This window comes from Leucoraja erinacea, chromosome 32 (assembly GCF_028641065.1).
Source record: "Leucoraja erinacea ecotype New England chromosome 32, Leri_hhj_1, whole genome shotgun sequence".
In the NCBI taxonomy this organism is placed as follows: domain Eukaryota; kingdom Metazoa; phylum Chordata; class Chondrichthyes; order Rajiformes; family Rajidae; genus Leucoraja; species Leucoraja erinaceus.
The window spans coordinates 9,134,279-9,149,803 of NC_073408.1; the positions used below are offsets into that span (position 1 = coordinate 9,134,279).

General features: G+C 46.7%; 1 protein-coding gene across 2 annotated transcripts in view; it reads left to right on the top strand.

Moving 5' to 3' along the window:
- Positions 1–15,525, top strand: part of alg9 (ALG9 alpha-1,2-mannosyltransferase) — a 78,458-nt gene that overhangs the window by 41,970 nt on the left and 20,963 nt on the right. For both annotated transcript variants that reach the window (XM_055660685.1, XM_055660686.1), the window contains exon 14: positions 1,158–1,288. In XM_055660685.1, the coding sequence (XP_055516660.1) occupies positions 1,158–1,288 (131 nt within the window). The remainder of the gene's footprint in view (positions 1–1,157; positions 1,289–15,525) is intronic.

Consider the following 15,525-nt stretch of genomic DNA (forward strand, 5'->3'; position numbering starts at 1 on the left):
GATAGGCGGGCAGGTGGGACCAGTGTAGATGGGACACCTTGGTCGCCATGGGCAAGTTGGTTGAAGGATCTGTTTCCATGCTGTATCACTCTGATGCTATGAATTGTTGTGTAAATAATTTCAGACACAGCTGATGGGAAACCTGCTTCTTATATTGAAATGCCTTCAGGTGAAGCAGCAGTGTTATTGTAAATCATCCAAACTAAACGAGAATTCTGCGATTGTGTTTTCTACACACATAATCTTTTCAAGAGACTGGGTGGTGGGGGGGGGGGGGGGGGGGGGGGGGGGGGGGGGGGTAGTTGGCTTGAGGGAGACAAGAGCCTGCAGATGCTGGAATTCTGAGTAAAAATCAAAGTACCTGTACTGGAGTAACTCGGCATTATGGTCTTGTTACCTAGTGTCATAGAAACATAGAAAATAGATTGGGAAGGCCATTCGGCCCTTCAAGCCAACACCGCCATTCAATATGATCATCCAAAATCAGTACCCTGTTCCCGCTTTCTCCCCATAATCCCGTTGATTCCGTTAGCCTTAAGAGCTAAATTTAACTCTCTCTTGCAGACATCCTGTGAATTGGCCTCCACTGCCTTCTGTGGCAGAGAATTCCACAGATTCACAACTCTCTGGGTGAAAATGTTTTTCCTCATCTCCGTCCTAAATGGCCTCCCCCTTATTCTTAAGAGAGTCAAGAATGTTTTATTGTCATACAGTATATGTCCCGGATACAACAATGAAATTCTTACTTACAGCAGCACAACAGAATATGTAAAGATAATACACTGTAAACAATATAATAAACGAGACAAAAAATAAGTTTAGTCTGTGTGTGTACTGTATATATACACATACTCACAAATACACACATATATATATTGATACTGCCTCACCCGCTGAGTTTCCCCAGCACTTTTGTCTACCGTCTGTGGCAATGAGTTCCACAGACTCACCACCCTCTGTCTACAGAAATTCCTCCTCATCTCCTGCCTAAAGGTCCGTGCTTTTATTCTGGGACCATGGCCTCTACTTTTAGACTCTCTCACTAGTGGAAACATCCTCTCCACATCCACTCTATCCCGGCCTTTCACTACTCGGTAAGTTTCAATGAGGTCCCCCCGTCATTTGTCTAAACTCTTGTCTGACACTGATCTCCTCAGGTGGACATCAGGCAGTGCCATTACCTGGTCGACCTCGACACGGAATCCGAGACTGAGCGGGAGCCCAGGTACGCCGCAAATAAAGACGACTGGATGGTGGTAGCCTACAAACCATTCCTAGATGCCACAAGGTGAGCCCACATCCCGTGAAGTTACAAAACCTTTGCTTCTTTTGAGTGGCTTCTTAAACATCAGCATAGACTTGAATCCAAAGAATTTGTGATATTTTCAATGCCCTGCAGGTCAACTCTTCATGGTATGGTGATGTCTCGGGCAGTGGGGTTGTCTCAATGCACTTTGCCAGTGGGGTGCGGGGGGGGGGGCTGGGTTCATTGGGTTTGTCATGACATCCAGAGCCTGATGCTGTCTTGGGTCAGCGTGCATGTTTGGATCGTACTGGCTCGACATGCATCAGTCTAACTCAGTTCTTTATCCGGGTCTCTGATTTTTTTTTGACGTACTACTGTGTTCTCTCTTCTTGACTGTGTGAGTAATGGGTATATTTCTGTAAATCGTTGATGTCTGGTGTGGAAGAAAGGCAGGAATTCGTGGGATTTGAACTTGGACTGGCTGCAGTCAGGTCAAGCATCAGCACGGTGGCGCAGTTGTAGAGTTGCTGCCTCGCAGCGTCAGAAATCCGGGTTCGATCCTGACTACGGGTGCTGTCTGTACGTTCTCCCTGTGATCACGTGGGTTTTCTCCGGGTGTTCGGTTTCCTCCCACACTTCCAAGACGTGCAGGTTTATGTGTTAATTGGCTTCAGTAAGTTGCAAAATTGACCCTAATGTGTGTAGGTTAGTGTATGGGGTGATCGCTGGTCACTGCAGACTTGGTTGGCAAAAGGACCTGTGTCCACACTATGTCTATAAAGTCTAAAGTTTAACCTGTACCCAATCTCTGTTTCCCAAGAGAGGTAGTAACGTTGCTGTGTGGTCTCTGAGACTGCTGCTGTTGGAGCTGCTGTCTGACTTGCTGGAGCTCTATGTCTGATGGGCTGTTGTATGTGCCAACATATTCTGGCATTGTTATCCCTTGTTATATTAATGTTTACACTATCTGGTTCGGCTGCTGAGTCAGCATCCAGTAACAATGGGATCCTGCGCTCATCACTGCCTCAGCTTCTCCACTGAAACTGTGAATCTGTGGAATTCTCTGCCACAGAAGGCAGTGGAGGCCAATTCACTGGATGTTTTCAAGAGACAGGTAGAGATAGCTCGTAGGGCTAACAGAATCAAGTGCGACAGGGAGGAAGCAGGAACGGGGGTACTGATTTTGGATCATATTGAATGGCAGTGCTGGCTCGAAGGGCTGAATGGCCTACTTCTGCACCTATTTTCTATATGTTTCTATGAAATCTTGCTCTGTGCCTTGGTTACTCTGCTTTTGACAAATTACCTCCCTGCTGAGAAAGAACCATTTTCTAAACATATGGGAAACTTCATTGCATGTAAAACAAACCTAGCCTGACCGAGTGCTCCTCTCCTGGTGCCTCAACATGCCCCAGGGACATCCTCCCCCTGCCTGGCAGGAGTGAGTGCTGCTGGACAGAGTGGTGCACTGACGGGGATAGAGAAATATTGCAGCAGTCCTTTAAAGGGATAAGTAGCTGCAAAGGCAGGTATTCTCTGGGACCAGCTGCCTGCGACACCTCAGGTGGTCCATCCACTTGGTTGCATGTGTAGATGATGAGCGATCCTACATATCCATCTCAAGCCATGCCCTCTATTGCATCGGTTACTTTGATCTCCACACATGTAATGTCCCATATATGGGGCACATCCCCATTCAGCCAAGATTACATAGTAATATAGAAAATAGGTACAGGAAGAGGCCATTTGGCCTTCGAGCTTGCACCGCCATTCATTGTGATCATGGCTGATCATCCACAATCAGTAATCCGTGCCTGCCTTCTCCGCATATCCCTGGATTCCGCTAGCCCCTAAACCTCTATCTAATTCTCTTTTAAATTCATCCGGTGAATTGGCCTCTACTGTGGCAGAGAATTCCACAAATTCACAACTCTCTGGGTGAAAACGTTTTTTTTCTCATCTCAGTTTTAAATGGCCTCCCCTTTATTCTTAGACGGAGGCCCCTGGTTCTGGATTGTATTGGAAATAGATTTACAAAACAAAAATACAATTGCCATCTCCGTGCGACTGCCCTGGGAGGAATCAGGCACCAGGGAGGCATCCAGTATTGATTTATTCTTGTAACTTGTTCCGACCAAGATACAGTGAAAAGCTTTTTGTTTGCGTGCTATCCAGTCAAATCATACTAGAGATAGACACAAAAAGCTGGAGTAACTCAGCGGGACAGGCAACATCTCTGGAGAGAAGGAACGGGTAACGTTTCGGGTCAAGAACCTTCTTCAGACCCGAAACGTCAACCATTCCTTCTCTCCAGAGATGCAGCCTGTCCCGCTGAGTTACCCCAGCTTTTTGTGTCTATCTTCGGTTTAAGCCAGCATCTGCAGTTCCTCACTACACATTGTTCTTCTTTGCGTGCTTTCGACATCGAGTGGTGCTGGAGAATCTCTGTGAACTCAGAGCAATGTTTGTTTACTGGGTGAATGAACCCTGGGTCGACTGCAAGTCTCTTGGATCTAGGAGAGCAGATGCATAGTTCCTTGAAAGTGGCGTCACAGATAGATAAGGTGGTCAAAAAAGTATTTTGTTACATCGGCCTTCATCAGTCTGAGTATTGAGTATAGGAGGTCATGTTACAGTTGTATAAGACATTGGTGAGGCCACATTTGGAATATTGCATTCCGTTTTGGTCACGAAAGAAATTTATAAGAAAGATGTTGTCAAGCTGGAAAGAGTGCAGAGAAAGTTTACAGGGATTTTGCCCAGACTCAAGGGCCGGAACTATAGGGAGAGGTTGAACAGTCTAGGACTCTTTTCATCGAAGCGCAACGCAGGAGGATGAGGGGTGATAGAGGTTATAGAGGTGTATAAAATCACGAGAGGAATTGGGCAACACAGTGACACAGCTGGTAGAGTTGTTGCCTTACAGCGCCAGAGACCCGGGTTCAATCCTGACCTCGGGTGCTGTCAGTACGGAGTTTGCACGCTCTCCCTGTGACCGCGTGGGTTTCCTCCGGGTTTTCCAATTTCCTCACACGCTCCAAAGCCGCACAGGTTTGTAGGTTAGTTGGCTTTTATAATTTGTCCCTCGTGTGTCGACTAGAATTAGTGTATGGAGTGATCGCTGATCGGCGTGGACTCAATGGACCAAAGGGCCTCTTTCCATGCCTCGTCTCTAAACTAAACCAAATTGAACATGCAGCAGATTCGCTGGGCTTTCATCATAAATTGGCCATTGTCAAAGCAGATGGTTTCTGACGTATGCAGTGGTGTCCCCACATGCTGGTACACGAGTCGTTCACCTCGATTGAGTCAACAACGTGGAGAAGGATATGACAATCGCACCCACGTTTCCCTCGAGTGGAGCAGAGCTGCCCTCTGTCTGCAGCTGAACGATGTTCCCCACTCGAGTCTAGAGCGAATAATTGCCCTAGGCACCAGGAACGGAACAACAAAACATTTGCACACTAACACAGCAACACACAATGATCAATAAATCAATAAATGAACAGTCCAGGGTTTAGCCAGGGGCTGATGTAAGATTAAAGATTCTGACAGTGTGTAAAATGAAAAAGCAAACAGCTCTTTCAAACCTCACAGCTATTGGACAGAACGGTGTCTGACCCCGTCTCAATCATAGTGTGTTGGTGCGTTGTCTGTGTGGTGTTTGCACGTTCTCCCTGTGACCACGTGGTTTCCCCGGGAACTGTGTGTTTCTCCCAGTTCGTAAAGATGTTAATTGGCAAATGTACGTAATCCTTTACCGAAGGTAAGAATGTATAGGGGAGGTGATGAGAATTTGTGGAGAATAAAATGGGGTGGGTGTTGGATTGTTGGTGTGGACTGTGTGACTGTGAAGATCCTGAGATGTTTGGCAAGGTAAACACTGGGGATCAAAGATCCTATAGCGGAGCAAGATAGACCACTCCTTCTAAATACAATGGGCTGACGTGTTGTACGCAACGGAGCGGAACGTGGGCCTTTTTTTTCATCCATTTCAGTAACCCGACCCGACTCGCAGTGTAATCAACGTTGCGGGGGAACAGTTTGTGTTAATAAATTATAATTCTGAAATTGAGGGGAAGATTTTTACCAAAGAACTTTTATTTTTACGAGGATGTTTCCGTAACCGGCTTCCGCCTCCACAGTAGTATCTTTGCTCCGCTGTGGGATATTGGGTGCGGAGACGGAAGCCGGTTACGGAAATGGTGCCGGAAATCACCCATGAATCTGCCCATGACCGTACTACGTATTTTTCGTCGAGTGATCCATCTTGCTCGCTGTCGGAACTTTGCTGGGGATGAGTTCCCTCGTGGGAGAGAGTTGAGAGCTGGGATTGCCCATGTAAGAGGAGGCATTTCTTTGCGTTCTGAACCTTCGTAGTTCTAAACCCTAGAGAGCTGTGGGGTGGAGTCATTGAACACATTGAAAGCTGAGACAGTTGTGTAGGAAGGAACTGGTTTACACCAAAGACACACACAAAGTGCTGGGGGAACTCAGCGGGTCAGGCAGCATCTTTGGAGAGAAGGAACGGGTAACGTTTCGGGTTGAGACTCTTCTTCAGACAGAGAGTCAGGGGAGAGGGAGACAAGGGAGGGTAAAGTGTTAATTGTTCTGCAGGGGAAGTTGGGGCTATGGACAACAGTCAGGAAAATAAATTTGAGGCCAAGATCTTAATGCTGGAGATAGACACAAAAAGCTGGAGTAAATCAGCAGGACAGGCAGCGTCTCTGGAGAGATGGAATAGGTGACGTTTCATGTCGAAACCCTTCTTCAGACTGCTGGAACTCATTTGAGGAGTCTATGTGTTTGCCCTGGAAGATTAAATAAGCATGCGGTGTTCCATCTGCAGCCTAACACGTTGTGTAATGGGAGATGACATCATTAATCAATGGTACCAATGGTAGATCATCAAGGATATAAACATGAAACGGATGCGAGTCTGCAGACTGCAGGACATCCGGTGCGAGCCAGTTGCAAGTGACGTGACTCTGGGTCCCTGCTGCCTGAATCTTTATGAAACGCTCTGCCGACTGTGACTGGCTTTCTCTGGGATTTATTTGCTACATCCGACAGCTGATTAAATTTGTGTGTTTTGCCCTGTGGAGAGGATGCAGGAATCTGCTCCCTGTTCCCTGTGGCTCCGTGCAAATGCTCACCCAGCATCGGGGGATGCTGTCGAGGAACAGTGGAGAAGGCGTGGGCCTGACCTCTACCACGGGTTCAGTGCTTCCACGGTACTTTAATGTCACGTCTACCTATGTACAGTGAAACATTTTTTTTAATTTTTTTTTTGCATCCTGTTCAGTGACAATCCCACTCTAAATCGGGGCACAATCATGCTAAGTACAAGAGTGCAGGACAGTGCAGTCCGGGCACAAAAGTCACCACATTTCAGAAATCTTGTACCCTTCATCCAAAGTTTTAAAAATGTCAGCGTTTTCTCTTGCCTGGGGCAAGACCCTGCTGGCAATGGCAGTCCGCCAGGATTGAGGACCTTTGGTGCATTAGCACATAGTTTAATGGACTGATGAACTCTTTGCTGGACACAGCAAAACCTCCAGAGTGAGCACATCTGCGTAACAAACCGTTCTCCCCCAGTTTCCCCTGTTAAACTTGTGGCGGAATGAACCCCAGTCTGTGTCGGACTGTGTTAATCCACCAGCATGCCCTGTACCTGTGGGTCTGAGAACAACCTCGGGTGTTTAATTTGTTCTTGATTTTAAAATTAAGTACTGCGCAATGTAATTCATGCAAACACAGAAACGTGATGTTGTGGACGGGTGTGATTTGGCCCATTGTGTCTGTGCCAGCCAATAGTTACACACTCTATGCCTCCTCCCAGCATGGGACCAGGCACTAAAAAGCCACCATCCTCCAGCTTTACATTTCCTTCTTGCTCCCGTTATCTGACACCATTTTGTCCATCAGTCCATTAAACCATGAGCTAATGCACCAAAGGTCCTCATTTCACCTCCAGCCTGTGTCACTATCTCCACTCATCTGCCAATTACCCCCCCCCCCCCCCCCCCCATCCAATTTGTATCCACTTATCACTTGGCAGGCTTTGCTCCACCCCCACCTCCATTTTTCATTTTTCCCCCCCCCCCCCCCCCCACACCAGTCTGAAGAAGGGTCCAAACCCGAAATGTCATCTGTCCATTCCATCCGCAGATGCTGCCTGACCTGCTGAGTTCCCCCAGCACTTTGTGTTTTGCTCAGGATTCCGGCATCTGCAGTAACAAAGGCGTAGATTTAAAGTCACCGGCAGAAGGATTAAAACGATGAATGGGAACTTTTTTTTTCACTTATTAGAAATGGGATGGAGCTTAGTGTGAACAGAATAGTGGAAGCAAAGTGCATTTCCAGAGCACATTAGTGCAGTCGAATCACTAATAGAAACATAGAAATTAGGTGCAGGAGTAGGCCATTCGGCCCTTCGAGCCTGCACCGCCATTCAATATGATCATGGCTGATCATCCAACTTAGTATCCCGTACCTGCCTTCTCTCCATACCCCCTGATCCCCTTAGCCACAAGGGCCACATCTAACTCCCTCTTAAATATAGCCAATGAACTGGCCTCAACTACCCTCTGTGGCAGAGAGTTCCACAGATTCACCACTCTCTGTGTGAAAAAAGTTCTTCTCATCTCGGTTTTAAAGGATGTCCCCCTTATCCTTAGGCTGTGACCCCTTGTCCTGGACTTCCCTAACATCGGGAACAATCTTCCTGCATCTAGCCTGTCCAACCCATTAAGAATTTTGTAAGTTTCTATAAGATCCCCTCTCAATCTTCTAAATTCTAGAGAGTATAAACCAAGTCTATCCAGTCTTTCCTCATAAGACAGTCCTGACATCCCAGGAATCAGTCTGGTGAGCCGTCTCTGCACTCCCTCTATGGCAATAATGTCCTTCCTCAGATTTGGAGACCAAAACTGTACGCAATACTCCAGGTGTGGTCTCACCAAGACCCTGTACAACTGCAGTAGAACCTCCCTGCTCCTATACTCAAATCCTTTTGCAATGAAGGCTAACATACCATTCGCTTTCTTTACTAATGCAGCCAATTCACACACAGCATGCTCCTGTGTGACAATAGGCAGATCATCTCAACCAGAGAGAGGCACGGACTGGGTAGAAAATCAAATACTTGAGGGGGTAGCTTTAAGTTGAGAGGGGCAAAATCTATATGTGATATGCAGGACAAATGGTTTTTTTCCACAGAGGGTGGTGGTGGCCTGGAAAGGGCTGCCAGGGGTGGGAGTGGAGGCAGATACAATTGTGGCATTTAGAGGCTTTTAGATAGACACATGAATATGGAGGGAAAAGGATCAGGTGCAGGTAGATAAGTGTTGGTCTTGGCAACATGTTCAGCACAGGTGGTGTGGGCTGAAGGGCCTGTTCTGTTCCCATGCTGTACTGCTCTATGCTTTACGATACTGGTGAAATGATACATCGTGTGGAAAGCATGGGGGACAACTCCATGTTGGGTCTGGCAGTGATCAGAACAATTCCCTGGGCAGCAACCTGACCCTTCAAACCAAAGGAATGCTACCCAGCAACAGGGGCACCTGAAACAGACCGTGCATTCTGCACAAACTGGGCTGCAATATTGGTTACACGGCGGGAATGCAATTTGAGCAGAGGAATTATGTTAAAACCTCAACCTATTAAAATTAATTAGCTTGAGGTTGAAGTCTCACATTAGCTCCGCTGGGGACATGTCCAACATCAGCAAGCAAAACAGCAAGTGAAAGAATGAGGATCTTTGTGCAATGGTGGCATTGCCTAACGCTGCACCAGTTTAAGTATCCTGCAGAATTCAGTTTGCATCATAGAAAGAATTTATTGACTTTGAAGGCTAGGAAATACCGATAATACTGTTGGAACCAAATTAGTCAAAGCAACTTCCAGCTTTAAGTGCATTTCATGCCTAATTATGCATAAATACTGAATCCCCTTGGGATTTAGAAATGACGTGTGCAGTCCCGTCCAGTGGGGTAGATGTTAAATTACTGACGCAGGCAGTGCAGAAATAAAGCAGGTAGTCATATCAGCAGCTAAACAAAGCATATCTCTGTTCACTCTGCTTTTCCCAGAGTGAGGTTTTAACCCTTAACGTGCGAGTCATGGGATTTGTTGCACCAGCAGGTTCCTGTCTGCTGTCGCGGCTTTCAGTGGGACAGGCTGCTGCCTCATGGGCACCAGCTCCAAACCCACACACTCCACCAATTGTCCCGTCTGGCTGCCACCACTCCTGCAGAAAAGAATGAGACCAAACCGTTCTGAAGAAGGGTTCCGCCCCGAGACGACCCTATTCTCTGGAGGTGCTGCCTGACCCTTCCAGCTACTCCAGCATTTAGAAACATAGAAACATAGAAACTAGGTGCAGGACAGGCCATTCAGCCCTTCGAGCCTGCACCGCCATTCAATATAACCATGGCTGATCATCCAACTCAGCATCCTGTACCTGCCTTCTCTCCATACCCCTTGATCCCTTTAGCCACAAGGGCCACATCTAACTCCCTCTTAAATATAGCCAATGAACTGGCCTCAACTACCTTCTGTGGCAGAGAATTCCACAGATTCACCACTCTCTGTGTAAAAAATGATTTTCTCATTTCGGTCCTAAAATACTTCCCCTTATCCTTAAACTGTGACCCCTTGTTCAGGGCTTCCCCAACATCGGGAATAATCTTCTTGCATCTAGCCTGTCCAACCCCTTAAGAATTTTGTAAGTTTTGGGGCAATGTGCATATGAGTCTGGTCGTCATGTTGCAGCTTTATGGGACTTTGGCTACGCCGCATTTGGAGTATTGTGTGCACTTCAGGTCTACATTTCCATTACAGGAAAGATGTGGAGGCTTTTGAGTGGGTGTAGAAGGGGTTTACCAGAATGCTGCCTGGATTAGAGGGGATTAGCTATAAGGAGAGGCTGGATTGTTTTCTCTAGAGCATATAATCTGAGGGGAGACCTTATAGCATATAAGTATATAAAATTATGAGAGGGGTAGATAGTCAGAACCTTTTTTCAAAGGTGAACATTCAAAGGATAAAGGGCATTGTAAGGTGAGAGGGGCAAACTTGAACGGAGGTGCGGGGCAAGTTTTTTTTTTTTTACAGAGTATTGGGTGCCTGGAACGTGTTGCCAGGGGTGGTGATTGAGACAGGCACAATAGTGTTATTTGAGATTTTAAGTTAGGCATGTGGGGGTGCAGAGAATGGAGGGTTATGGTTCACATACAGGCAGAGGAGATTAGTTTAACCTGACACCATGTTCAGTATGGACATTCTGGGCCAAAGGGCCTGTACCTGTGCTGTACTGATCTATGTTCAATGGGTAGAATCCAGTATATCAAAGACACAGAAGAAAATATTTAATTTGTGAATGACCTGGATTCACAGTTAGTCACATGGCTTTGGTTCTGAAATCGTTTTAAAAGTCCCTTTAAGATAACAAGCTCCTGTTATTTTTCCTTCATTCTGGATTCTCTTTTGATGCCGGGATATTTGGCACCCAAAGGGTTACTTGTCGCACTGAACCATGACAACCATTTTATCTGCTTTTCCCCAGATACCAAGAGAACATTAAACACTAAAGTGAACTGCCCAAATTATGTTTGATTGGCAGTTTGGAGTCATCTCGGTCTGCAGAAAGCATTAACCTTTTGACAATGATTCAGTGTTGCTGCATGCACTGAACCAACTGCAGTTAATTAGAAAGATACACAGGAGGCGGATTGAGGAGTGTGCTTGTGTGTATCCCTGTTACAAAGTGAGCAGGTACAGCAGCATAATCTGGGACAGTTGCGTGCTGTTACCCGAGGGCATATTGGCCTTGAGGCTCCCTGCCTGGTTCTGGCTGCTTTCGGTTCAGCGGCAATGTTATGTAATTTTCCCCTCAGTGTCCAGCGGCCTGTGGAGTTGAGTGTGGAAGTTAGGCCGAAGATTAGGGTTGCCAACTTTCTCACCCTCCCAAACAAGGTCAAAATAGGGGACAAATTCCCGACGGCAATTCGTTGACCGACTCGGCCGTGGCTGGGTGAATGATGAGTTGGCCTGGGTGCTGGACTGCACACACAAAGCCCAGCCGGCGGGCCAGCTGAGGAGTTTTGTCCCGGCCGGCTGGCTGGGCTTTGTGTTCTGCTGCACGCAAAGTCCGGCACCCCATCCAACTCCTGAACCAACCGATGGTCGGCCATGAGAAGGAGGGGTGGTGGTGTCGGCGGTAAGCGAAGATCAGAAGGTTGGACAGCTGGCCGGGCTGTCGACCGACGGGGCTACTGGCGAGGTGCTGCTGCTGCACTCCATGGGCTGCACTATCAGGGATCTAGGCTTCAGAATTCCACTCCTGGACATTGAAACCACGATCACCATCTTTACATCATTCAAACCTCATTAATAAAAGCTTTGCATCTTCTTGGCAATCACGCATGTCATTGCTGGCAATGTCGTTGTCCGCTCCCCATCCCCTGAAGTGTCTCGTCAGCAGAGTTCAGCAAATCCTGTATTGTGGCGAACTACTGTCACGTCAAGAAGCAATGTGCAGATGCACATTGTATCGTAAAAGTCAGCACTGAGTTAAAACTAAACCTGGTCAATTTTCACTGTACTTCACTCAAGTGCCAGAACTAGTTCTCGGTTTCAGCAATCACTGCTGCTAAATGCTGAAATAAATAAATGTACAATTTTAAGGATTAGTTCCTTTATGATTAGCATTGAGAGTACAGACTGCTTGTTGGTAGTTGGGTGCAAATACCGACTGCTAGATCTTTGAGAATGCACACATGCCGACATCTCTTGTTACTGTTTGACTGTCTCCAGGAATGAAACGATGTCATTGGTGTGGTATTATGCAATAATAGTGTAAGACTGAGCAGAGGGGCACTAGGACCCTGTGTGCCAGAAGCCAGGCTCCAGTAACCGGAGGTGACTGGAACCCAGGGTGTGGGCAGTTAGAGAGTTGCCTGGGCTTACACAGGAGGCTGTTGCAGTTGATGCTGTTGTACAGATTAAAGATATACTCTGTTTACGTCGTGGTACGAGCCTTATTACAAGCATAACCCGACAATTGGTTTTCAGGATAAGGGTTCCTGGTTTGGTTGATGGTCTGATGATGGCCCAGCTTTGTTCTGGCCTTTTCTTCCCACTGGTTCTCTCCCCGATACTTTCAGTCTAAAGAAGGGTCCTGACCCAAAATGTCACCCATCTGTTTTCTCCAGAGATGTTGCCTGACCCCTGCAGAACTTTGTGTTTTATCTTTGGAAATCAACAAAATGTTTGGCTTTGGAGGAAGGGGATGGGTGGAGAGAACAAAGACAGTCTTTGGTAGAGTGGAAACCGTGAGTGAGTGAATGACTATGCAGGTGGTGCTACTACCGGCCTGAGGTTGGGGCAGGCATTCCCTTACCTGGAATGATGGGCGGAGGTGTAGATAAAGGGAGAAGAAGGAGGAGAGGAAAACTAAGTTCTGGAATTGTGAGATAATAGAATAAAGGAAAAGATGTAGACGGCATCTATGGAGTGAAGGAAATGGGCAACCTTTGGTTTCGGCCGGAAACGTTGTCTATTTCCTTCCATCCATAGATGCTGCTGCACCCGCTGAGTTTCTCCAGCACTTCGATTTTCCAGCATCTGCAGTTCCTTCGTAAACAAAGGAAAAGAGGTGCCTGCTTTCCCTGCATCTCTTGCTAAGACCAGGACCACACCAGCCTTCTGGTAGAGGTCACCACCTACTCTGGTTCTTGCTGAACCGATGTTGCCTGACCAGTTGTGGGGCTCCAGTGCATGGGGGGGCAATTTAGACAGCTGGGCAGTCGGTCACACAGTCATCTCCCAACATTTAAGGAGCAGTTAGACAGGTATATGGATATACAAAAAAGCTGGAGAAACTCAGCGGGTGCAGCAGCATCTATGGAGCGAAGGAAATAGGCAACGTTTCGGGCCGAAACCCTTTGGGTTTCGGCCCGAAACGTTACCTATTTCCTTTTGGGTCTTCAAGTAGGTATGTTACAAAACCTACCTGAATCGTCATTGGGAATCTGCCCTCAGCCATGTCGGCGATTTTGGCGCTGTTTGGAGGGGGCGGGTTTTAAACGCGATTTTTACTAGGCTGTACTAATCGCACATGTTCAGCCTAGTAAATCATTAACGAAAAATCGCTGCAAGACCCGGTCGCAAAAGGTATTATTAGTTTTATAGGCCTCGATAATATAGTTCTAATAGTTTTAAAATTACTCTCTGATTCCGCAACCTCTCGCAGCCCCAGGGTTTTATAAAGCAAACAATTAAAGGTATGTACCTTATTTTTACATTAAATGGGGCATATATATAACCCTATATATCAAGCTATCTATAGCGAGTGGTTCATTTTGGGCTTTTTATATCCCGCAGTATTTTTCTCGGCATTTGAGGGCACTAATCCAGCGCTATGTCAACGTTCTAAACCAGCGCGTTCCACATGAACCCACTAGAAAGCCGATTTAAATGGGCATTTATTTACAGCAATTGAACACTAAATTCCTTCCATTTGGCCTATAAATTAATGTAAATTAGATATAAAAATAATGTTATATTGTGAATTATTTGTGAATAATCTTTGGACACTTAGGCTATTTAAAAATGTTAATCTTTCCTTAAGAAATGGGCGTTTGACTATCCAAGATCACAGCTTTTTTGTAATGTCCATTGAAAATCAATAGGGAACAAGATGCTAATTTCCGAGTAGGAAATTGGTCATAACTTTTTTAATACTTGAGATATGAAAGTGAATTTGGTGTCAAATTAAACTTATTGTTATGCTTTATCTGATGGGATAAATTGCAGACTTGATTTTTTAAATCTCAAAAATTTGTAACATTGCTACTTCAAGGTATATGGATATGACAGGTTTGGAGGGATATGGGCCAAACCCGGACAGGTGGGACTAGTGTAGCGGAGACCTGTTGGGCGGTGTGGGCCCCTTTCCACGCTATGTGGCTCTGCCACTCGAGGTTAGTGTTGTGTAGTGTTCAAGTGGCTGACAGTTGCTGGGAAGAAAAAGCTGGAGGTCATGGCTTTCAGGCTCCTGTATCTTCTTCCCGATGGTGTCACTCTATGACTCCACAACTCTCACACTGCGAGCTGCCACCTCTGAGCAGGAGGCAGGGACAAGGCTCTGAGCTCCGACGAAAAGCTGTGCAGTGGGAGTGCGCTGTGTTACCATGGTGACAGACCTCATCTGCACGCCACACTTGTACCTTGGCAACCTCAGTGTTGATGCCTGATCACGGGCGAGATCTCCCCGGTCAATTTACTCGCTTTGGCAGAGTGTGGAGATCACCCCTCCACGCTGAAGTCCACCTTCTGCACACAAGCGTTTTCCACTGCACTGAACACGCTTGGCTGGAGATGGGCCGTGGTGGGAACAGTGGTTCTGTGGTGGTGCAAGGACAGAGGTATCAATAGCTTACACCTCGCTCTCAGACACCGCAAGAAGGAACTAATCTTCACTCTCCGTCCCTGTTGGAATGTGGCAGTAAAGTTGCAAACAGCAAATGGCCACCGTCTGGCAGTTTGAGAATCCCCACATCACCTCGAAACAAGGAATCACACATGCTGGTTTACAAAAAAAGACACCAAGTGCTGTATGCCCCTTCCACCTTTGGGTGAGGTGCTTCGGAGTACAGAAAATAATGGGCAAGTGAGTTTAAATAGGAGTAAGATCAGTCTGAAGAAGGGGTGGGAGATTGCAAACTTCACGTGGTCCACCCTGTTTCGACGAATGCAATCAACCTGGCGTGCACAATCAAGTAAGATCAAATAGAACAAGTTGTCCTACAACTTTAGGCTGTGCACGCCATACGCAAGAAGAAGAAGTCTGAAGAAGGGTCACGACCCAAAACGTTGCCCATTCCGTTTCTCCAGAGATGCTGCCTCACCCGCTGAGTTACTCCAGCATTTGGTGTCTACCTTCGAGTTTAAATAGGAAATGGGGAAAGAGTAAAACGGAGAGGGTCTTTAGAAAGGTCTCAGTGAAGGTGAGGAGGGAGCATGTTCTTGCCGTGGAGCCTCAGACTGTGGCTGAGTCTTCAGAACCTGGATGAGAAATCCAAACCCCGAGACCTGTTGACGTTAGTGGTTTGTGAAAGGATCGGTCAACTGTGGCAGATTTGGGTTATCAGGATGATCATCTGAGGGATGAGGGGAGAGAGAGAGAGAGAGGGGAACAGCTGTTGGTTTCTTTAGTATATTTGCCTCGTATGAATCATAAAATTATCATTAAATCGTTTAAACACTGAGGA